At 39.2% G+C, this 24923-nt stretch overlaps 1 protein-coding gene across 4 annotated transcripts in view; it reads right to left on the reverse strand.

The window, feature by feature from the left end:
• Window positions 1–219: 219 nt before the first annotated feature.
• Window positions 220–24923, reverse strand: part of LOC137376233 (GDNF-inducible zinc finger protein 1-like) — a 46291-nt gene continuing 21587 nt past the window's right edge. For 3 of the 4 annotated variants that reach the window (XM_068044379.1, XM_068044378.1, XM_068044377.1), the window contains 5 exons: window positions 18733–19701; window positions 17998–18092; window positions 16147–16314; window positions 8230–8387; window positions 220–1951 (listed from right to left, as the gene is read on the reverse strand). In XM_068044379.1, coding sequence (XP_067900480.1) covers window positions 1772–1951; window positions 8230–8387; window positions 16147–16314; window positions 17998–18092; window positions 18733–19701 — 1570 coding nt within the window. In that variant the 3' untranslated portion in view covers window positions 220–1771. The remainder of the gene's footprint in view (window positions 1952–8229; window positions 8388–16146; window positions 16315–17997; window positions 18093–18732; window positions 19702–24923) is intronic. The other variant, XM_068044380.1, reaches the window with a different exon arrangement.

Consider the following 24923-nt stretch of genomic DNA (forward strand, 5'->3'; position numbering starts at 1 on the left):
CAGTTATTTTTACTGTGAAATCCAGGCCATAGTCTTTTTTTAAAAATTGCTAAAATGCAGAGTTTTTCATTCATTGCAAAAGGTTTTTTTTCCCCATTAACACTGAGAATCATTGGAAAATTGTATTAAAAGTCTAATTATTTTCATATACTCTTGCTTTTATAATATACAAAAAATTAAAACAATGATTTTAAAGGCTTGTTTGAAATAAAACACACTTTAATGCTGTTTGATTTCATACTGCTACTGCAATAGATTAACAATCATGATATGTTTTGCAATTATTATTGCACCAAAGTTTTCAATGTGACACCTCCATTATCAATTCAAAGTCAAGTGCATTAAAATATACCATTATGGTATATTTAACAGACTAGGTTTAATGCATCCATAAATTACAATGGATGCCTCTTAAAAGTTACAGGCTTTGTACCACAGCAGATGCGCACTCCTTATGACCATACAAGAAAATAAATGGAGCACAATACACAAAGGGTCAGTAATATGACATCATATAGTTGTAACATTTAATATAGGACATTACAATGATGTGATATGATATTATTGGTAAACAAGACATCATAGTCCCATTAGATGCTGAGCAAATACATGTCTAATATGATGAGCTCTCATTGAACGCCAGAAAATTACAGCTAGTCTGAGTAGGATCAGGAGTGTAGTATGTTCAACATATACAGTGCTACCTAGATTTTATAAGTGGAGGGAAAGGACATTTAATTTTCAGATATCTATCAGAATGCTGAAAAAATTATCAACAGTTAAGTCTGCAAAAAAGTACCAAGATTGGACACCTTGTGAAGGTCCATTCTGATCAAATAACAATGCTTCTTTTTGGCTTTTTCCTTCACTACTTACAAACCTCCTCTTCCAAAATATTGCACTGCATGTTAGATTATAAACATAATGCACTGAAAAAAATCCCATGGCAATTTATGTCATTAACCAAGTTCTTCTAAACTGCTTGAGTTCAGAATTGTTAAACTTTTGAGTTATACCAACCATTTAAATAACTGAAAATAGATTTTAAATTAATCTAGGGTTACAAACAGAGATGCAAATAGCCATCTTCACAGTAAACATGTTACTAATTATACTTCTCTAGTGTTATAAGAAATAAGGTACATATCAGATGGGGTTATTTCTAAGATTTCAAACAAATGTAGAGTACATTTTCGAACATTACAACTGAAATGATTTATTAAAACAATTTAGCTGTATAGATTTAACTTGCAGGTGCACTTCTGCTCACTGCACCAATGAAGCAAACTTCCTTCATCTGTCACTGCTTACTGGTAAGTTGTTTAAATATATAGAAGAAAATAATAATTTTGATGGAAAGTTAATTTCTGTAATACTAGATAATGCCACAGTGATACCCTGACCTCCAACAGCAAGGTACAAAAAAATTACTTCCACTGTAGGAAATAAACAGAAGTCTGATATTGATCACTTACTATGCTTCATTAATGCTTACTTAATATGATAGACTTAGATATGTCAGGGTTTTTATGAATGGACTAACTACAGAAATTCTGCCTGATGCACAACAAAAGATCTAAAATGACAATGTGGCTGATTGCTGTACATTTGACTAACTGAATGGCATGTATGTGGTGTATATGGTCAAACTATTACCAGCTTTTTTTTTACAGAAACAGTTCATTAGAAATAAAAATATACCCTATTTTTCATTGTAAATTTGAAGACAATACATACTGTGTGTTGTGTCCACCTGTTTCAGTAACATTGGTCAGTGACCTGTTTGTATGCCCTCCACCGGTCGTTCATTCCGAATGTTCATCCAGCTAACAGGTACAGGGTCATCGGAGAGGCACACATCTGCTAAAGTTTCAATTTTAGACCAATTATGATCTTTCTTTGAGGTAAGATCAATCAAGTAGGATCGCCAATGGGCATTTCGGTCATGAACCTAAAAGCAAAACACAATTCAAACAGAAAAATGAACCTGGATTTACACCTGTTAATTCATTTAACAACAAATGTTTTACCAACAATTCATTAAACTGCAACTCTTTTTAAAAAATGGAGGTACTGAGTAGGAAACAGACATCATACGGTTTCTGTGTATACAATAGTAAAGAACTTCCATATACATAAAATAGATTGCAATAGTTCCCTTGATGGTCAAATGGGTACAAGTATTGTCTGTTGTTAGAAAAAGGGTTAACTGAACAGGCAGTATGCCAGTTTGGTTGCACAATCACCATCAGCAGGGTTCCTGCTCCTGATTGCTATCAGCTGTAAAGTGCTTCAAGTTTGAACAAGATTCTACTTGGCTCTGATGCCCCCCCACCCCCGTCCCCTCCCTAGGGAGGAATATCCTGCAGGCACTTACCTAGTAGGTTCAGACATGAAAACTGGCCAGTCGGGAGAGGTGCCAGAGGGAATCCCAACAAGAGTAGGCCATCCAAAGTGAACAGAATTTTTATAGCATTAAGTATGAAAGGAAAAATCATTTAGGGTTGCATGTCCTGATAGTTATTTAGCGTCACCTGTTGAATGTGTGGATGCCAAGCAAGGACGAGATTGAACTCAATTATAATGTCTTTATGGTACATTGCCTACCGGCATTCAATGTCAAAGTGGGCACATGAATAATGGCCTATTGAGGGCAACCTCCTCTGCTTAACTGTACTCTGTTAAGACTTGATATTTCTCGAAAAGGAAAAAAAAAATCAGAAGTAAAACAAAATGAATTAGGCCTGGAAGAAACATCACTGCACCAAGACCAATAAATATGAATCAAAATCTTTTCTTTTGGGCCTCCTTATCTCGAGAGACAATGGATACGCGCCTGGAGGTGGTCAGTGGTTTGTGAAGCAGCGCCTGGAGAGACCAATAAATATGAATCAAAATGGTATTTAAAAAAACAGAATACTGAATGTAACTGAATCTTTCAATCATTTTGTATTGAAGGATCAGCACATTCAAGAATTTTATGGTCATCTGAGGAACTTTAACATAAGTCACTGACCTCAGGAGAGGAGAGAAAGCAGAGTAAAAATATAGAGAAGGATTCCATTGAGTACAAAATATCCCTACTATTGTGGAAACCTCTTAAAATAGATTTCTTTCTATGCATAGTAGTCCCTGCCTACTATGTACAAAAACAGCTTTTAATGTCCCTATTTTAATCTGTGAAATTTTAATTTTCCTGTTCCTCTCCCTGTTAAGAGGACTGATAACTCACTGTCTGCACCTCTGCTTCCCCGGTGCTCTTTCTCCCAGGTACCTCTGAACATATTCTTAGCAATAAATAGTTACAGTCGAGTTTGGCGCTTCTAGATAACACAGAAACTAGTAAAGAAACATGTTGAAACTTGTAAGAATAAACAGCCGAGTACCAAACTTCTGTACGAACTATTAATTTAATTGGAACTGCAGTTGTCATTTATGTTCAACACCTTTGCAAGTGTTCACAAACTGGAGATTGACGATTAACTGCATCAATCTCTTCAAACATTACTGACAAAATGTGGTAGGATGGAGGAATTATATATCACACTAAATAGCTAACATTGTGTCAATCTTTGCAGCCTGTATCATCAGAAAAAGGAAGAAAAATGGTGAAATTTGTAGGTATAAGTGTGTCCACTGGCCTTTCCTAGCTATGCAACAATGAACACACTTTAAAGAATCCTGTTAGAGTTCACCAGAATACAACTGCTGCAAAAATATATATATATATTTTATATGAGGTAACGAATTTAACAGTCAACAGATATACAAATTTGGCCCAATCAGAAACACGATTGGACATTTTCATTTTGCTCTTAAAATGGGCAGATCATTTGAAATATTTGTTTAGAGCAATATTTCTTACTAAAAATGCCATACAGTTTAGATATAGGGGAAGTTGAACAGTTTGTTTTGTTTAGGAAAATGCTACAAACTTTCTAATATGAAGTGGTGCAACATATTAAAAGAGGGATGATAGTTTTATTTTAGTTTGTATGTATCTGCAGATCAAGGAGGTCTGTAAAAAGAAAAATGTACTTAGCCCCGAAGAGGAAAAATGAGGATCATAGGTCACAGTTTGGATTTAAACAAGGCTAACTTGGATGGAAAACAAAAAAAAAATGAAAGCAATAGGCAAAGTTGTTATTGGTAAATCTACATACCAGTCAAATCTGTAAGAAGGTTCAAATCTGAAGAAATGGATCATAAAACAAGCAATGCCGTGAAAGGCAGAAGAAGAATTTTTCAGGTGATGCAACTATGCTCAATTAGAGTGTTAGAAACAGGAGAAGGCATATTTGAGGGAAAATAAGTGACAAGAATAAGGACTAGAAGGATTATATAAAAAATGAATAAAATTTAAAGATGGTATCAAGGGCAACAAATGCTTATATACATAAGAAAAACAATCACGGTAAATGAGGAGAAAGGCCTAATAAAAAGAGTTTTAGGAATGACAAAAGCAGAGGCTAAGGATATGTCAGAACTGCTAATTGAGAATATGATACCAGAGGTACAGGCCTGGAGCTTAGTGAAAATGGAAATTTACAGGCGTGAGTATAAACAGAAAACTTCAATTGATAATCTAATGGAATTGAAGGTAGGCAAATCTTTAGGATTAAATAGGTTCCACCCAAGCATATGAAATGAAATTTGGCTAGGAAATTGAAGATTTCTTAGTTATGATTGTTCAAAGTTTAAAAGGTAGAAAATGGCACATCATTTTTTCAAAAAGGAAGAAAGGACAAACCAAGTCTACAATGCATTGCCTGAGAATGTGGTGAAGGCAGGTTCAATTGAAGCACTCAAAACGGAATTAGACTATTACTTGAAAAGGATGAATGTGCAGGGTTACGGGAGAAGGTGGGGGAATGGCATTAAGTGAATTGCTCATTTGGAGATCCGGTGCAGACACGATGGGGCAAATGGCCTCTTTCTGTGCTCTCGAGACAAGGAGGCCAAAGAGAGAAGAGAAGAGAATAATTCTGTGATTCTGCTATATGCCAGTGAGTTTGTTAGTTGTGGGAATATTGCTAGAATCCACTATCGGGGCAAAGTGCACACTTGGAAATATAGGTTGATTCAGGAAAGTCAGTATCTTTTTTGTGAAGGAAAAGTGATCCTGGGCTTTCTGCCACCCCCATCAATTTTTTGACAGTTGGAGCCAGAGAGCACATTGGAGACACAGCAGAACACATTCTCCCCCTCCTTGCAGCTGTCCGTTAGCTGCTCCTTCAATGGAAAAGTATGGATGCCCACATATAAATAAGTGCTTGGTAAATTGCCTGTACTGCGTTTCCCACCATATACAATCTTTGAATTTTGGATGCAGGGGCATCTATTGAGCCCTGGTTTACAGTATTCGGAGATATGCTGAGGGGGTCCTGGGATAGAATTATGACAGTAAACCTTTAAAGCTCAAACTCTTGGTCTAATCTGTGTTTCTCTCTTTTGTCAGCATCAGTACTGACAAGAGGTATTAAAGATAGTGTTCTAAATGCTGTTCCTATTTTCCCATTTAGCTGACACACAAAATTTCCTGAAACTATAGAGAACCACATTACAGAACTTAAAAAGCAATGTCTAAAATAACAATTTATATTTATATAGCGCCTTTAATGCAATAAAACGTCCCGAGGTGCTTCACAGGAGCATTCTAGAACAAAATATGACACTGAGCCACATAAGGAGCTATTTGGTCAGAGTTTGGTCAAAGAGGTTGGTTTCAAGGAATGTCTTAAAGGAGGAAAGCAAGGTAGAGAGGCAGAGAGGTGTAGGGAGGGAATTCCAGAGCTTAGGGCCTAGGAAACTGAAGGCACACCCACCAATGGTGAAGCGATTAAAATTGGAGATGCTCAAGAGTCCAGAATTAGATAAACACAGATATCTTGGAAGGCTGTGGGGCTGGAGGAGATTACAGAGATAGGGAGGGGCTAGGCCATGGAGGGATTTGAAAGCAAGGATGAGAATTTTAAAATAAAGATGTTGCTTGACTGGGAGCCAATGTAAGTCAGCGAGTAAAGGGGTGATAGGTGAGCAGGACCTGATGCGAGTGAAGACCTGGGCAGCAGAGTTTTGGATGACCTCAAGTTTACAGAGTTTAGAATGTAGGAGACAAGCCAGGAATGCATTGGAATAGTCAAGTCTGGAGGTAAAAAAGGCATGAATGAGGATTTCCGTAGCAGATTAGCTGAGACAGGGCAAAGTCAGACGATGTTACAGAAGTGGAAATAGGCGGTCTTAGTGATGGCGTGAATATGTGGTCAGAAGCTCAGCTTGGGGTCAAAAATGACACTAAGATTGTAAACAGACTGGTTTAATCTTCAACTGTTGCTAGTGAGAGGCATGGAGTCGATAGCCAGGGAATCGAGTTTAGAACAGGGACCAAAAACAATGGCTTCGGTCTTCTCAACATTTAACTGGAGAAAATTTCTGCTCATCCAATACGGGATGTCAGATAATCCGTCTGATTATTTAGCAACAGTGGAGGAGATGAGAAAGGTGGTGGTGAGGTAGAACTGGGTATGATGAGCATATATAGGGACAGGTGGGGATGTTTGGTAGGAATATGGGATTAGTGTAGGATTAGTATAAATGGGTGGTTGATGGTCGGCACAGACTCGGTGGGCCGAAGGGCCTGTTTCAGTGCTGTATCTCTAATCTAATCTAATCTAATATGCGAAAACTAACGCTGTGCTTTCGGATGATGCCGCTGAGGGGCGTACAGATGAGAAATAGGAGGGGGCCAAAGACAATTCCTTGGGGGACACCAGAGGTAACAATTCAAAAGTGGGAAGAGAAGTCATTGCAAGTGATACTCTGGCTATGATTAGATAGGTAAGAATGGAACCTGGTGAGAGCAGTCACACCCAACTGGAAGATGGTGGAGAGGCATTGGAGGAGGATGGTGTGGTCAACTGTGTCAAAAGCTGCAAACAGGTCGAGAAAGATGAGGAGGGATAGTTTACCTTTGTCAGTCAGGTAGGATGTCATTTGTAACTTTGATAAGAGCCATTTGGTACTGTGATGGGGCAGAAACCTGATTCGAGGCATTCAAACATGGAGTTTCGGGAAAGATTTGGGAGGCGACAACATGTTCAGGACTTTGGAGAGGAAAGAGAGGTTGTAGATAAGTCGATAGTTTGCAAGGACAGTGTGGCCAAGGGTTTTTTTTTTTAAAAAGGAGAGGGGTGATAACAGCAGATTTAAATGAGGGAGGGACAACACCCGAACAGTGAGAAGTGCTAACAATATCAGCTAACATGGGGACCAGGAGGGCAAGTTCTGTGGTCTGCAGTTTAGTGGGAATAGTGTCATGGGAGCAGGAGGTGGGTCGCATGGACAAGATGAGCTTGGAATGGGCATGAGGGGAGATAGGAGAGAAACTAGAGAAAGATGTGAGTTCAGGCCGCTTTACAGGAGGTTTGGCTCAGTGGGCTAGTGGAAGGGAGGGAAACGGCAGAGGCAGCTGATTGGATGGTTTCAATCTTAGTGACAAAGAAGTCCATGAGCTCCTTGCATTACTGTTGGAGGTGAGGGTGGAGGAGATGGGTAGAGGGGTTAAGAAAATGGTTTGCAGAAGAGAAAAGAAACTGGTGGGGGTGGGGTGTTACCTTTGCATTTTAGGAAGATCCTGGAATAGTAGGCAGTTTTAGCAGACGAGAGCAGGACCTGACAGTGCTTTATTGGTCCACCTAGATCCTTTCAAGTCTGCATCCCTTGGACCAAAAGGAGCAGAGATGAGAGCCATACCAGGGATAACAGCCAAGGTGAGAGAGAGTAATGGTTTTATTGGGGACTAGGCATCAAAGATGGAGGTGAGGGTGCGGTTCAGCAAATCAGCAGTTGCAGAAATTCTGTGGCATCCTCAAAGTGCCAACACCCACTATACTGTCAAGTTGGATATTCATACACCATCTGTAGTAGTGTGCTGTCACTCTTCAAAAAAAAATAGATCAATTAAATAACTGCACAAACATCCAACTTGTAAATAAATAGAGATGTAGGAGAGAAATATCAGTCCACATGAAAAATAGAAGCCTACACGTTACAGACGTATTTCTGAATGCATCACGTACTATAATTACATACTTTAAGAATGTATTCTTGTTTATGGGGATGATCAGCTTTAAAGGTCATAATCACTGACCATACGTTATTTCCAAAATATATTTTCAATATATTTTCAAGCATGTATTGTTTCAAAATGCAAAGTTAGGGAGCACTTACAGACACGTGTCTTCTCAAAGTGGACATATCTGTGAAAGTTCGCTCACAAGCCTTGCATTTATAAGGCTTCTCCCCTGTGTGAATTCGTTGGTGACGTCGAAGAGCTCCCTGTTGGGTAAAAGCCTTTCCACACTGTTCACAAAAATATGGACGTGTTTCTGTGGAAAATTACAAGATTCGAGGAAAACTACCACAAGATAGAGCGAGACAATAAAACATTGCCATTTTCATTCATAAGAACTATGCCTAAATGTATAATTTTACAAGCATAAATGTAAATCAATCCAATCCTTTGGGAGCAGGGCAAATAACTCAGACCCTAATGATCTCTGCATTAGGTCATCCTACCGAGGATTCTTCTTTTACAATCAATACTTTGTGCATAGATTTTGGTCTTGACCAGTATGCTCGCTTGGTATACATGCAATATTTGTTAATGACTATCTTAAAATTGCTCTGTCCTATATTTTCAAAATGTACTGCTTAAATCTATTCACCCTGCTGTTATCTTGTTCTATATAATTTATTACAAACCACTGACTAGCAGAGGTCATTTTTAGATTTTATCATTCCTGCATGAAATTCTCCTATCAACTAGGCTTCAGTGCCTGGTTGCTATTAATCAAGCACTTAGTCAAGTTGAAGGAAGATAAGTGTTTAGGAAGTCTCTCATTCCTCAAGACAAAAAATCTAAACAGGACTGAAGCTATCATAATTAAATTTATATGGATTCTGATCACTTGTACAGCTTAACAAAAAACTTTATATCTCAGTATCCAATTAATTAGACAGACGTGTTACTTTTAGTAATGTATGTAATAGTTCCAAATAATTTGATATCAAGAATCACTTAGAAAATATGCCTTAGGAAGGAATGCAAAATATGGTATTTTTATTTTTGATAGTATCATTTGATGGTTATGAGTCAAATGATACAAAACTAGGTGGGAATGTAAGTTGTGAGGAGGATGCAAGGAGGCTTCAAGTGGACTTGGACAGGCTAAGTGAATGGGCAAGAACATAACAGATGGGGTATTTCTTAAATGGTGAGAGATTGGGAAGTGTTGATGTCCAAAAGGACCTGGGTGTCCTTGTTCATGGGTCACTAGAAGCTAGCGCGCAGGTGCAGCAAACAATTAGGAAGGCAAATGGTATTTTGGCCTTCATCGCAAAGGGATTTGAGTACAGGAGTAAAAATATATTGCTGCAATTGTATACAGCCTTGGTGAGATCACACCTGGAGTATTGTGTAGTTTTCGTCTCCTTATTGAAGAAAGGATATAATTTCCATACAGGGAGTGCAACGGAGGTTCACCAGACTAATCCCTGGGATGGCGGAATTGTCTTATGAGGACAGATTAAGGAAACTGGGCCTGTATTCTGTAGAGTTTTGAAGAATGAGAGGTGACCATGGAAACTTACAGAATTCTTACAGGGACTGACAGTGTGGATGTAGATAGGATGTTTCCACTGGCTGGTGAGTCGAGAACCAGGAGACATAGGCCGGAATGTAGTGGTGAGTGACTGTTTATCAGACGAGAGCAGATAAAAGCAGAAGTAGGAAAACATAAGGGACATCGTGACCATAATATAATACGTTTTAAGATGATAACAGAGAAGGACATAAGTATGACTAAAGCCAGGTTAACAGATTGGAGAAAAGCTGATTTTGAGGGGCTGACAATGGAACTTGGGAAAATAAAATGGGCAACGTTATTGGCAAACAACATAGAACGAGGAACATCTGAAATGGTGTTCAACAGATTGCTGGAAAAATATATTCCGCTAAAAGGAAGGAACAAACTAAACACTAGTGAGATTTCATAGATGAATAAAGACATAAGGGAACGAATGAGGGTTAGGAAAGATGCATACATTAAGTACAGAGACTGCAGAGGACTGCATGGTAAAACAGAATATGAAGAGATTAGGAGAGAAGTCAAAAACAATTAGGAAGGCAAAGAGGAACTATGAAATTAAATTATCAAGGGACATAAAACAAAATAGTAAAATATTTTACTGTCATGTCAATATAAAAGGAAGGCTGTGATGGGAATAGGACCATTAAGGGATAGGCAGGATAATACCACAGGCAACGATAGAGCGCTAACAGAAATATTAAATAATTATTTCACTTTAGTGTTCACCAGGGACATAGAACTGGTAGACATGACATTGACTGATGAGATGAGCATTGAGATAAGTATATTTAAAATAAAAAAAGGATGTACTAAATAAACTAATCAACCTCAAAGAGGATAAAACCTCTGGTCCCGATGGATTGCAACAATGTATTTTTAAAGAAATCTAGGAAAGAACTGGCAGAAGCATTATTACACATATTTAATAATTTACTAGAAAAAGTAATAAGGGGGACAGAACATGCCAGGGAATTATAGACCAGTCAGTGGTAGGAAAAATAATGGAATCGCTACTAAAGGAGAGATTAGAAGAACTAGAAATGAAAAATATAATAAATAGTCAACATGGATTTCAAAAGGGAAAATCTTGCTTGACCAACCTTATTGAATTTTTGGAGGAGGTCTGCACTGAGAACTGCTGAGTCTGGTAAGTCTGGTGAAGAGTTTTAAGGGTTAATTTCTATCTAAAGTCCAGTTCTTTCTTCAATTTAGTAGTAACTAAAAATTACTCAAGTTAAGAGAAGTTAAGTTTTATTCCAGCCTTAAAACAGGGGTATACAAGCTCTCTGGGAGCAGCTGCAGCTAGTTACTTGGAGCTGGCTTAAACTGTTTTTCAGAAGCTTGACTTGGTTGTTTTTCAGAAAGTATAAAAACAGGGCTTCCTCAGTGCTGCTTCATCTGCACTGAGCTACTTTCAATGCAGAGAGTGTAAAGTGGGAGTTTGGTGAGGGAGGTGCTCCTCTCTTTTTCTACCTTTTCTCAGCCTCCAGTAGCTGGCTCTTTCTTCGGTACGGGGGGAGCAGCTGATTGGTGAGTAACTGGTAAATTATTCTACTTATTGCAATTGTAATAAATCGTTTTTAAAGTTATGGTATGGCAAGTCAGCTCGGCCAAGTGGAATGTACATCCTGCGGTATGTGGGAAGTCATGGACGCACCATGTGTCCTAGACAGAAACATCTGCAGGAAGTGTCATCGGCTGCAGAAGCTTGAGCTCCGGGTTTCGGAACTTGAGCAGCGGCTGGAGTCACTGTTGTGCATCTGCAAGGCGGAGGACTACGTGGATAGCATGTTTAGGGAGGTGGTCACACCGCAAGTTAGGAACATGCAGGCAGAGAGGGAATGGGTGGCCGCCAGGCAGTCTAAGAGAACCAGGCAGGCAGAGTAGGAGTCCCCTGAGTCTATCTTGCATGCTAATCGGTTTTCCATTTTGGATACTGATCAGGGCAATGGTTCCTCAGGGGAGAGCAGCCAGAGCAAAGTCCGTGGCACCATGGGTGGTTCAGCTGCACAGGAGGGGAGGAAGAAAAGTGGAAGAGCAATAGTAATGGGGGATTCAATAGTCAGGGGATAAGACAGGCTTTTCTGCGGCAGTAAACCTAATTCCAGGATGGTGTGTTGCCTCCCTGGTGCCAGGGTCGAGGATGTCATGGAGTGGCTGCAGGATATCCTTCTGGGGGAGGGTGAACAGCCAGAGGTTGTGGTCCACATTGGTACCAATGACATAGGTAGGAAGAGGGATGAGGTCCTGAAAGCAGACTTTAGGGAGTTAGGAAGGAAATTAAAAAGTAGGACCTCAAGAGCAGTAATCTCAGGATTACTCCCAGCATCACGCACTAGTGAGCATAGGAATAGCAGGATTGATCGATTGAATGTGTGGCTGTAGAATTGGTGTAGGAGGGAGGGCATCAGATTTCTGAGGCATGTGGGACCTGTACAAGATGGATGGGCTACACCTTAAATGGACCGGAGCTAATATCCTCACAGGGAGATTTGCTAGTGCTGTTGGGGAGGTTTAAACTAGCTTGTCAGGGGAATGGAAACCTGAGGGGTAGCTCAACTTGGAAGGAAGTAAAGCTGCTAACAGGTGGTAGAAAAGTAGCAAGCAACATTAGAAGGTAGGCGAAACAAAGGCAAGCATCAACTAGGCTGAGAATGCAGAATAATGTCAAGACGGCAAGGTTAAGGACACTCTACCTGAAGGCATGCAGCATTTACAAGATAGATGATTTAAAGGCACAAATAGAGGTAAATGGGTATGATCTAATTGCCATTATGGAAACGTGACTACAGGGTGACCAAGACTGGGAACTGAATATTCAACATTTAGGAAGGACAGGCAAAAAGGAAAAGGAGGTGGTGTTGCGCTGATAATAAGGGATGCGATTAGTACATTAGTAAGGGAGGATCTCAGGTCGGAAGAACAAAATGTGGAATCTGTTTGGGTGGATCTAAGAAACAGCAAGGGGCAGCAAACATTGGTAGGAGTTGTTTATAGGCCATCAAACAGTAGTAGTACTGTGGAGCAGGGTATTAATCAGGAGATTAGGGAAGCATGTAGCACGGGTAATACAGTAATCATGGGCGAATTCAATCTGCATATAGACTGGGTAAACCTAATAAGCACTAATGCTCTGGAGGACGAGTTTCTGGAGTCTGTTAGGGATGGTTTTCTAGAGTAGTATGTTGAGGAACCGACTAAAGAACAGGCTATTTTAGATCTAGTATTATGTAATGAGAAAGGGTTAATTAATAATCTTGTTTTAATAGAACCTTGAGGGATGAGTGAACATAATATGATAACATTTTACATCATGTTTGAAAGTGAGGTGGTTCAATCTGAAGCCAGGGTGTTAAATTTGAACAAAGGAAATTATGAAGGTATGAGGGGTACTTTGGTAGGAGGAACAGATGTGCAGAGTATTTCTTAAATGGTAACAAATTAGAAAGTGTAGATGTACAAAAGGACCTGGGTGTCCTCGTCAATAAGTCACTGAAAGCGAACATGCAGCTGCACCAAGCAATAAGGAAGGCTAATGGTATGTTAGCCTTTATCGCAAGACGATTTGAGTACAGGAGTAGCAAGGTCTTGCTTCAATTGTATAGAACCTTGGTTAGACCGCACCTGGGGTACTGTGCGCAGTTTTGGTCCCCTTATCTTAGGAAGGATATTGTTGCCATGGAGAGAGTGCAACGAAGGTTCACCAGACTTGTTCCTGGGATAGCAGGACTGTCCTATGAAGAGAGATTGGGGAAACTGGGCCTGTATTCTCTTGAGTTTGAAGAATGAGAGGTGATCACATTGAAACCTACAAAATACTTAAAGGGATAGACAAGGTGGCTGCAGCTATGATGTTTCCCCTGGTTGGGGAGTTTAGCATCAGGGGACACAATTTCAAAATAAGGGGGAAGCCACTTAGGACCGAGATGAGGAGAAATTTCTTTATTCAGAGGGTTGTGAATCTTTGGAATTCTGTGGAAGCTCAGTCATTGAGTATGTTTAAAGCAGAGATTGACAGATTTCTAAATACCAATGACATAAACCACAAGGATAAGTGCTGCGACCACTGCTTTTCACAATTTACATTAACAATTTGAACTTTGGAATCAAAAACACAATTTCTAAATTTGAAGATGACACCAAATTTTGGCGGGGGAGGGGATTGCTGGTAAGAGAGAGTTAGGAAATACTGAAGAGGACTGCAACAAATTACAGGAGTACATTATTAAACATGTAGAATGGGCAAATAACTGGAAAATGAAATGCAACATGGATAAATGTGAGGTAGTACATTTTGGTAGGAAGATTAGGGAGGCCACTTATTACTTGGAAGATGCAAGTCTAAGTAGGGTAGAAAAACAAAGGGATCTCAGACTACAAATGCACTAATCTCTAAAAGTTGCGCCACAGGTTAGCAAGGCCATAAAAAACAAACCAAGCACTTAGCTTTATTTCTAGAGGGATAGAATTGAAAAGTAAATGTTATGCTAAACCTATATCGAACCTAACCTTGGTGTAACCACACTCAAAGTACTGCGTGCAGTTCTGGTTGACATATTATGTAGAGGCAGTAGAGAGGAGCCAGAGAAGATTTACAAGGATGATACCAGAAATGTGTGGGTATACATATCAGTAAAGGATTGACAGGCTAGATCTCCTTTGATAAAAGTAGGCTAATGGGTGAATTAATAGAGGTCTTTAAAATTATGAAAGGTTTTGATAGAGTGAATAGAGAGATAAAAGATACAGAATGTTTCCTTTTGGGGAAGAGCATAACTAGAGGCCATCAATATAAAATAGTCACCAAGAAATGCAATAGGAAATTCAGAAGAAACTTCTTTGTCCAAAAAGTGGCGAGAATGTGGAACTCTGTACCACAGGGAGTGGCTGAAGCAAATAGTATAGATGCATTTAAAGGGAAGCTAGAGAAGCATATGAGGAAGAAGGGAATAGAGGGTTACAGTGGTAGGTTTAGATGAGGAAAGATGGGAGGAGGCTGAAGTAGAGCATAAATGCCAGCATAGACTGGTTATGCCGAATGGCCGGTTTCTGTGCCATTTATCCTAAATAAATCACTGGTTGGGTCCAATTCTGTGCACCACACTTTAGGAAAGATGACAAAGCATTAGAGAGGGTGCAGAGGTGATTTACTAAAATGGTAACAGGAATATGAGGGGCTTCAGTTATTTGGAGAGACGAGAGAAGCTGGGGTTACCTTCTGTATAGCAGAGAAGGTCAAGGGGAGATTTAATAGAGGAGTTCAAAATCATGAAGGGCTTTGACAGAGTTAATAAGAAGAAATCTTTTTGGCAGAAGGGTCAGATTCACAGTCATTGGCAACAGAACCAGAGGCAAAATGATGAGCATTTTTTTTGCAGTGGGTTATGATCGGAAATGCATTGCCTGAAAGAGTGGTGAAAGCACATTCAATAATAACCTTCAGAAGAGAACCTAGGAATTGTATAAATGCTTGAAGGGGAAATATTTGCAGAGTTATAGGGAAAGGGCAAGAGCATAGGACTAATTGTATAGTTCTTTCTAACAGCCGGCACAGACATAATGGGCTAAATAGACTCCTGCTATGCTGTATCATTTTATGATCCTGTCGCTGCTAAGATTAGCTAGCTCAGTAGAGACTAGGGATTGATGATGGACCCTTTCTGGTTTCTATGGTTCAGCCACTATGGTTTAGCAGGGTAAGCTCAACTCGAGATAGAATTAGTTAGGTCCTTAAAAATGAATGCAATTAGTGCCAACTATTTACATAACTTTCATTTTATGCCACAACGTTACTTAAATTGGGCAGTGTGATCCCACATGCTTAAATTAACACAATAACGTAACAGACTTTTCACCCTTGAATACTACTGTTCAGTATCAGAGGCACTGACAAATATTGGCAATTACAACATCTATAGTGGCACAGTGGTGCAGTGGTTAGCACCGCAGCCTCACAGCTCCAGGGACCCGGGTTCAATTCTGGGTACTGCCCGTGCGGAGTTTGCAAGTTCTCCCTGTGACTGCGTGGGTTTTCGCCGGGTGCTCCGGTTTCCTCCCCCTACCAAAGACTTGCAGGTGATAGGTAAATTGGCCATTGTAAATTGCCCCTAGTGTAGGTAGGTGGTAGGGAATATGGGATTACTGTAGGGTTAGTATAAATGGGTGGTTGTTGGTCGGTACAGACTCGGTGGGCCGAAGGGCCTGTTTCAGTGCTGTATCTCTAAATAAAAATAAAATAAAATATTTTATAAAAATGAAGATGTAGAACACACCATGAACATCAATGGTTCATGCTTATCTCCAACATGACCATTTTGGTTGGCTCTCCAAAAATGTTCTACTCTGTAGAGAGAAGTAAAAGTAAGCAATGTCTATTTGATACCTTGAATCATCCTTGAGTAAAAATACATTCGATGTTAGAATGAAAGCAATATTATAAGCTATGTAGAAATTTGAAATAGAGATATTAATCCCTTTTTATAGAATTGCTACACACCTGCATGTATATTGCTGTGTTGGGCCAAGGAGGCTCTCAGACCAAAGGTTTTCCCACATACATCACACTTATAAGGTTTGGCACCCATGTGACATCGCTTGTGACACTTCAAGTACTCATTGGTTGCAAAATGTTTCCCACATACATCACACCCAAAAAGGCGCTCCCCTGCAACATAATCATTATTTTTGTCAGTCACTAGTCAATTAGCCTCTTTATTTAAAGATAAAATGAACCCAATACAGTATATGTTTAGGTTTAATCAAAGTTTAATTGACTAATACTAGAGTGACAGACTCTTCCACAGGTGCTGCAGGTAAAATTGGTTGTCAGGGCTGTTTCGCAGTTGGCTCTCCCCTTAGCTTCTGTCACTCTAGTATTGGCCTTTATAGCCACTCCAGGCGCTGCTCCACAAACCACTGAACACCTCCAGGCGCTTACCCACTGTCTCCCGAGACAAGGAGGCCAAAGAAGAAGAATTGACCAGAAATACATTCACAAAAAATCTTGCGTTTCTCCTATGTTTTTGTGCCAAATTTCTCTCCTACTCTTGAAGTTGACTCTTTGCTGGTTAAGTCGCCCTGTACCACAACCCCCACACCCAAAACAGTACCTTAAATAAATGACCATTCTTCATGTACGAGCCTATGGCCTGAGTGTTGCTGAGCCCATCCTGTACCTTATCCAATATTCATACACGTGTACTTCCACCAGGGATCACTGGATAACAATTACAAGTGGGAATCCCGGTTATTTTTTCTGTCTTTGGCTAGAGGTGCTGAGATTAGCAAACTCGGGTTGCTCAGAGAATCAGGCCTGGCTTCCTCCTGGTCTGTACGACTCAGCTACTCACTTAGTTAATTAGATGAGCCATGTGAGCAGCATGATTGAATGAACTTTGACATGTTTTTTTAGGTATTATTTCTAAGAAGTAAAATGCAATTTACCTGTACACAGTATTAGTGAAGTGCACACTTTCGAGAAACTTTGACCAGTAGTGCAAAGCAGGAAGAGATAACTGTTTCTACACGGTTCTGGAATATAGGTGAGGATTTTATAAATGATGATTCTATCAGTGGCTCTTCTTTAAAAAAAAAATTCTTTAAAAATAAGTACGGGACAGATGTTGCCACTTGTTGAATAATTTTCCTTCTTGGCTGTATGAGTGTAGTTGATCAGAAAAGGCTGCCATACTAGATTGATGCTGCCACAACAATTATTATATACCTAGTAGAGAGTTGAGCTAGAGCTGTAACCTAAAACATGCACACGTTAGGCCCTACACTTGACAAATGTGGTACAGACCCTAGCAATGGAGTAACTGTGGTCATTTCATAAATCCAAAATTATTTTCAAAGTTTCAAACAATAGCATTATAGAACACTTACTCTGTGTAGTATCTAGATGCTTAATAGATTCTATGAACTGCGCAATACATAATCCTACAGCCCATTATGAATAGTTCAGTTATTGCTTAATGTTATTTACAAATGCCACAACTAAATTTAGATATAAAATTCATCTTCCACAGCATATGTGCTACAGATGAAAGATAACTATTCTAGAAATTTAGTATTATTTTAGAGTGAGGATCACCTGGAAAATAAGATACAGAATTGTCAGATCACCAGTCCAACCGTAACAATGAAATACAATATTGTTTTTGTGCCAACAGTATCTATCTGGAGAGACTGGAGGGCCTTAGTCCTCATTCCTTTTGAAATGGACAATTGTCCACAAAGTTTTAAATTTTCCATTCAGCACTCCTGGTGTGATATCAGGAAATTCTGCCTCCCCAGCCACGATTATTCTACCAATAATTTTAGCATATACTTCAGAACTGTTTCGCACCTGTGTGTGTTCTCTTATGACCATTTAATTTAGCTTTATCAGTGAAACAGGCTCCACAGTCCTCACAAATATAGGGTCTCTCTCCAGTATGTGACCTGCAATTTGTATAAAACAATATCAAGTTTTAAAACCACTTTCAATTCACAGTAGGTAATCTCATGAAAGTTCAAAAAATAAATTACTTGACGGACACTATGTGGACAAATAGATTCCCTGCCAGATGATGACATTTTTAAAAAGTTAGATAACATTTATGTTTTTAAATTAAAAACCATTAGTATGCCACTTTGAAAGTTTATAACAGTATTCTGAAAAACCTTAGGGATAAATAAGTCTAATACTGTAGAGATTAAGCCACTTGCTCCCCAAATCCCAGAATTGTCTGAGATGTGACACAGCATGGGCCAACGACTGTGATGAGCTTTATTAGTTCCTGCACAGGTGGCTAAATAGCAAAAAACTCAAATGTTCAATATTGTTGTAGCAATAAGTTATCTAATTATAACTCACGTTGGTGCAAATGTGAAGACGACAGCTGCCCGCCTGCTTACTCACCCATCTAATCAGCACAGCAACGTTAATAGAAGTAAAAGGTTGCTTGCCCACACTAACAGAAGGGGAGACTCGAGAGGGGAAAGCCCTTTTTATCAGAAAGGGATGCCCTGTACAGATGGACGTCTGCATGGCAGAAAGAAAATTGATGGATAAATGGAAACTAAAGTATAAGGACGTGACCTTGTGTGAATTTTCAGCTGTGATGGTTGGGCAAATCGAGAATGGCAAATGGAGCATTCATAAGGTTTCTCTCCAGTGTGTGTCCGCATGTGGAACACCAGTGCTGTTCGTGAGCTCAGAATTTTCCCACAAACTGAGCACAGCGGACGTTTAATGCGCCCTTCATGCTTCCGAGCATAGTGAGTCCGTACATCTCTTTTTCTCTTAAAAGTTGCATTGCATAGAGTGCAGGCAAAGTGCCTTTCATCGCTGTGAACACAAGCACAGTGCTCTTTCCAACTGTTGTGGGTTGCAAAAGCCTTCCCACAGATCTCACAGTGATAGACTTTTCCTGGTAATGATTGGTGAACATCTTTGCAGTGAACCACATAATCCTTTCTGGAATCAAATTCATCATCACATTTGTCACATTTAATGATGTGATTTGATTTTCGTGATCTTCCCCTTTTACTGCCTTTCTTTACATCAAAGTCCTCATCAGAATCGTTTGGTTCAGGATCACGCTCATTTGAATAGTCTTCATCTTTACCATTATCATCCTCATTGTCTGTGCTATTTTCTTCATCATCCTCTACCTCACACTCTGCGTCACCATCATTGTCATCATCATCATCATTTTCAAAGTCTTCAGTTTCATCCTCTCCACTATTTTCTTCATTCTTAACATGAGCTTCTTTGTTATTTGGTGGGCTATTTTGTGCATTCCTGGTACCTTCACTTTTCTCTTCTTCAATTTCATTGTTATTATTACATCCAATTTCTGTATCGGATGTGCTCTGTTGCTCTTCTTCATCACATGTTTCCTTGTTATCACTAACGTCCATGACCAAGTCATTATCTTCTGATCTATCCCATCTGTCCCTGACGTCCATGTCAAAACTAGCAACGTTATCTGACTTATCTACTTGTGGCACTACTTTCCAGTAAATAAATGGTGGTTTCTTCTCTTGACCAGATTCATGTATCTTTCTGTAAAGAAAAACACTTCAATTAATTTTAAATGCAGTTTTCAAGGTTCAAAAAGCATAATAGCTTCAGGAGAAAACTATTTATATCAACCTAATTCCTTGGAACATAAACAAATCATGGCTCAACTTAAGGTCTGGATAACCTAACACAGCAAACAAGTGAAAGATGCCAAATAATCAGAAATTATTTCGGTAATTTGATTTTTTTTATCATTAATACTTGATATTGTATTGATATTATAATGATCTTCTAAAGCTCATCATTTCTGACACTTTTGGGAACAAGTTTACATGGTGCCTTTAATGTAGTAAAACCAAGGCGAAGGCACAACCACTAATGGTTGGGAAAAGGGAGAAATGCGCAAGAAGCTGTAATCAGAGAAATGGAAAGTTCTAGGGAAGCAGAAGGCAGTTGTAGTACTGTAGAAGGTTACAGAGTTAGGGAGGAACAAGGTATTGGATGGCTTTAAACATTAAGTATAATTTTAAATTCAGTATGTAAATTTAGAGACCAGGAACTAATGCAGGTCATTGTCTATGGAAGGTGGAGGATCAGAGACTGGCCAGGTGAGCATTCTAATAGCTGAATCTTGAGGTATCAATGGCACTGATGAGGGTTTCAACAGCAAACAGGCTGAGGTACAAACAAAGGCAATGTTACAGAGGTAGTAGGTGGTCTGTGATGGAGTAAATATGGAGTTAGATGCTTAATCAGGGCTGAATAGGGTAGCAAGGTTACATAGTCTTGTTCATCAGATAGTGACCAGAAAGAAGGATGGAGTTGGTGCAAAGATATGGAGTTTGTGGCAGTGACGAAAGATGATTTGTTTATCCCCATGTTTAGTTGGAGGAAATTACGGGTCATCTAAGACTAGATGTCAGATAAGTAGTCTGAAAGTAGAGGTAGTGGAGGGCTCAAAAGAGCTAGGTGTCATCAGTATATACGTGGAAGCTGATCTCATGTCTGTGGATTACGTCACCAAAGGACAATATGTAGATGTGGAACAGGATGGATTCTTAAGGGATTCCTGTGGTGTAGGAAAAAGGGTCTTTGGAAGAGATGCTCTGGCTATGTTAAGATAGATAAGAATGGAAATAAATGAGGGTCATCTAACCACGCTGGCCAACAAAGGAGAGGTGTTAGATGGTATGGGCGGCCATATTAAAGATTGCAGAGAGTTCAAGGAGGGATAATGCATCATAAAGGAGGCTATCTGGAACTTTGGTTAGCATTGCTTTGTTGCTGTGGAGGGACAGAAATCTGCGAAGAGAGTTTTGAATAAAAAGTTTTGGGAAAATGGACAGAGATCTGGGAGTTGATATGTTCAAGGATTTCAGAGAAGAAATGGAGGCTGCAGATGGTGCAGTAGTTAGGGAGGATAAAGGGGTCAAGGGTGGATTGTTCGAAATGGAGGGTCATGATGGTGGTTTTCAAGGGCTTCAGGAAAGGGAACCATTTATAATGTCAGCTATAGTAGGGCCAGGAAAGGAAGTTGGGTGATTAGCAGTATTAGTGGGAATAGGATTGAGGCAGAAAGAGATGGATGTGGTGGGTGAGTTTGGAGAGGGTATAGAGATGGGAGTGGGTTGGGGAAAGAGTTGAGAGAACAAAGATATTTTCCGATGCCATGCTTAGGTTACAGTGTTTTAAAAAATTTTTTTTAAAACATTTAATATTCTAAGTTTCCTATAACATTTTAAGTTACTATCTAATATTCATAATCACAATTATTCTTGATTCATCAAGAACTTAATTATACAGGGAGCATGCATTTTTGAGTACTGAATTTTGCTTGCACTTTGCAATGTATTAAAAAGCACACATTGTGAAAAATAATAATAGTAAACTATGTGAAGGCTTAACAGATGGTGCAGAAAAGATTCATGAGAATGATTCTAGAGATGAGGGACTTTAGTTACGTGGATAGATTGGAGAAGCTACAGTTCATCTTCTTACAGAAGACCAGGTTGAGGGGAGATTTGATAAAGTTGTTTAAAATTATGGGGGTTCAAGACAGAGAAACTTGAAAGAAACTGTTCCCATTGGCGGAAGGGTGAGAATCAGAAGACATAGATTTAAAGTGATAGGTAAAAGAACCAAAGACGACATGAGAAAAAACTTTTTTTACGCATTGAGTGGTTATGATCTGGAATGCAATTCTTAAAAGGGTGGTGGAGGCAGATTGAATTGTAGCTTTCAAAAGCGAATTGGATAAACACCTGAAGGGAAAAAAAAAATTGCAGAACAACAGGGAAAGGGAGGGGGAGTGGGACTTGTTAAATTGCTCTTTTAGTGAGTTGGCAGGGGCTCGATAGGCCAAATGGACCCCTTCTGTGTTGTAACCATTCTATGATTCTATTAAGTTATATTTGTACAATCACAGCACTTGCTGAAAAATAAAAGAAAAAACAGAATCCAATGGCGGAAAAAACTTAAAAGGCAGCAAAACCAAGCAACATTTGGAGCAATGCATAGCTTTTGTCTGTACAAGTGATGTATTCAAAATGCATTCAAAATGTATTTCAATTATTTGAGCTCCTGGAATTCAATGGGCTGGATTTGGCAATTAGAATAATGGTGAGACAAACAATGCTCATTGTCATAATGGGGTAAAATGGACAGCAACATCTGGCATCGCACAGTTAAATGTGCAAATCTGGAAGTTGCTGTCAGAGACACCCTGCGCCTCCACAGGGTGCAGTCCTGGCCGATCGACTCAACACTGAAATGAATTCAACAGTGTGAATTTGGGGTACCTGCCCACTACTTTCCCACAAAAATGGGTGAAAAAATTAGGGCCGGTGCATTTAGGCATGAGTGAGTTTTTAATGGTGTGATAAGTACTGCCAAACAACTTCTTTAGCCTGGAAAAATTAATTTTACAAGTGTGGAGTTTTATTTCCGTAGAAGATAATTAGCGATGGAGATTTTAAAAAATTAAAACTTTTTCTGCCTGTCTCTTTTTATCTCTTTCTCTTAATGCCATCTGTATTTCCCAATCTTTATTTCACTTTTGGTACAAAACTTAAATCTAATTTATGTCTCCTGCTTTTATAGTTCTTGATTTAAACTCTGCCTGTCTCAGTGAGGATTTTTCAATCTGATTGGCTGAACAGCCACATTGTGTCTTTCTCTGCTCATGCACTTCATATATCCCTTGCAGAGGGCGCTGTGTTGGATCAGATGCTGGATCTAGGCATGTTTGTGCTGTAAAGCCCACAAAAACTTTGTGGACAGCTATCAGTGAGGTGAATGGCAAGTGCTGTTGCTTTGCCTCTGACTGCAAAATTCAGGTCATTGTTTCCATGGGCCATGATACACAGAGTTGGCATATCCTTGGCAATTCATACTTAATCCATTTAAGGTGAAACAATTTCCTTAGCAGTAGCGTTTTACAATTGCATGTCTGTTCAAATGATGTAAATTTGCTGTGTGCCTAAAATTCAATTCACTTCAAAGCTGTGTTTTCCACTGTTTATTTTCAGTTTCAAAGTATTTAATAAAGTGAGCTCAGGGGGATTTTTAAAAAATTCGTTTGTGGGATGTGGGTGTTGCTGGCTGGGCCAGCATTTATTGCCCTAATTGCTTTTGAGAGTCAACCACATTGCTGTGGGTCTGGAGTCACATGTAGGCCAGGCGGCAGATTTCCTTCCCTAAAGGACATTCGTGAACCAGATGGGTTTTTTTTTTTACAACAAATCGACAATGGTTTCATGGTCATCATTAGACTAGCTTTTTAATTCCAGATATATTAATTGAATTCAAATTTCACCATCTGCCATGGTGGGATTCAAACCCATATCCCCAGAGCATTAGCCTGGGCCCTGGATTACTAGTTCAGTGACATTACCAAAAAGCCACCACATTGTGCTCTTGTTGCAGAAATACTTGAATCAGGAACATGGATAAAGAGACAATTTTGGAGACAGAACATTTGAAGAATGCATTTCAGAGTAATTGCTAAGAAGCCAACTTTTGTTTTTATTGTTAGTGCATCGCACTAAATACTTGCAATAGGAAAGTCTGGATTATTTTTTAAAAATGCATGCATGTCAGGTACAAATTATTAAAAAGTTTCTGCTGATAAACGTTCACCAGGTGTTACAGGCAGGAGAAGCAGCAGAAGATAAGATAAATCATGACAGACTTCACGATGATATGATGTGTTGGCGCTCCAAATCATAACATTTCAGAATGGCAGAATGTGGACTTGCTCCCCATGCAGAGATCTCAAGCTCAAAACATAAATGAAGGCAGGCACTTTCACAAAGGGTAGGAAAGGAAAAAGAATTTGTCTAATATAGTTCCTCATCAGGTCATCGAGACATCCCAAAGTGCTTTAATATATTAATTTTGTAGTACCGTCACTGTTGCTATGTGGGAAATGTGACAGACAATTTTGTACACAGAAAGCAAATAAATGAATATCAGATAACATTTTCTTGACGGTGTTGGTTGAGGGGTGAATATCAGGATGCCTGAAGAACATCTTACTCTTCAAATAATGATCCTTTACTATTAGGTTCAACATAGGAACCTGTTTCTTTTATTATTTTTCAGCAAGTTCTCCGATTGTACAGCTGTCACTTGAGCAGGCAGCCAGGGGTCCAGTTTAATCTGTCATCTGAAAAGATAGCACCTCCAACAAAGCATTACTGCACTGACGTGTCAACCTAGATTATGCGCTCAAGTCCTGAATTCATACTGTCCTAACACGAGCATTATTGTTACCTACTGTGCCAAGCTAACAGTTAGTTGCAAGGGGGAGGGAAATGGTGAGAATCAGTCATCCCAAGGTAATTCTCATAAACCTCCATGCAGCCAGCTGCAGAATGGCATTGGTGGAGGTTTAGAAGCTGGTTCCCAAACTGTCCTATTAACCCTGGGAGGTTGTGTGACATTAGGAAACTATGCGATAAGAAAATAGATGAGGAAAATAAAATACATTATTTTTAAAAACAATTAGGATAAAGAATATGTCAGCATATTTGGAAGATCAGGTTCATGAAAACAATGCTACAGCATGAACAATGAAGTCTGAAAACCACTTCTAAATAATATCTAGTTTATGTTATTACTAATATAGAACTTGTAACAGTTTAAAGCAGCTGTTACAGAAGTGCTTCCATTTTTCAAATTTTTTTTGAAGACTTGTGTTAAAGCTGAAAGGATTCCATGGATGTGTTTTTTTTTAAAAAACAGGTTCACCTCCTTCTCTACCT

Source organism: Heterodontus francisci, chromosome 13, assembly GCF_036365525.1.
Source record: "Heterodontus francisci isolate sHetFra1 chromosome 13, sHetFra1.hap1, whole genome shotgun sequence".
Lineage (NCBI taxonomy): Eukaryota > Metazoa > Chordata > Chondrichthyes > Heterodontiformes > Heterodontidae > Heterodontus > Heterodontus francisci.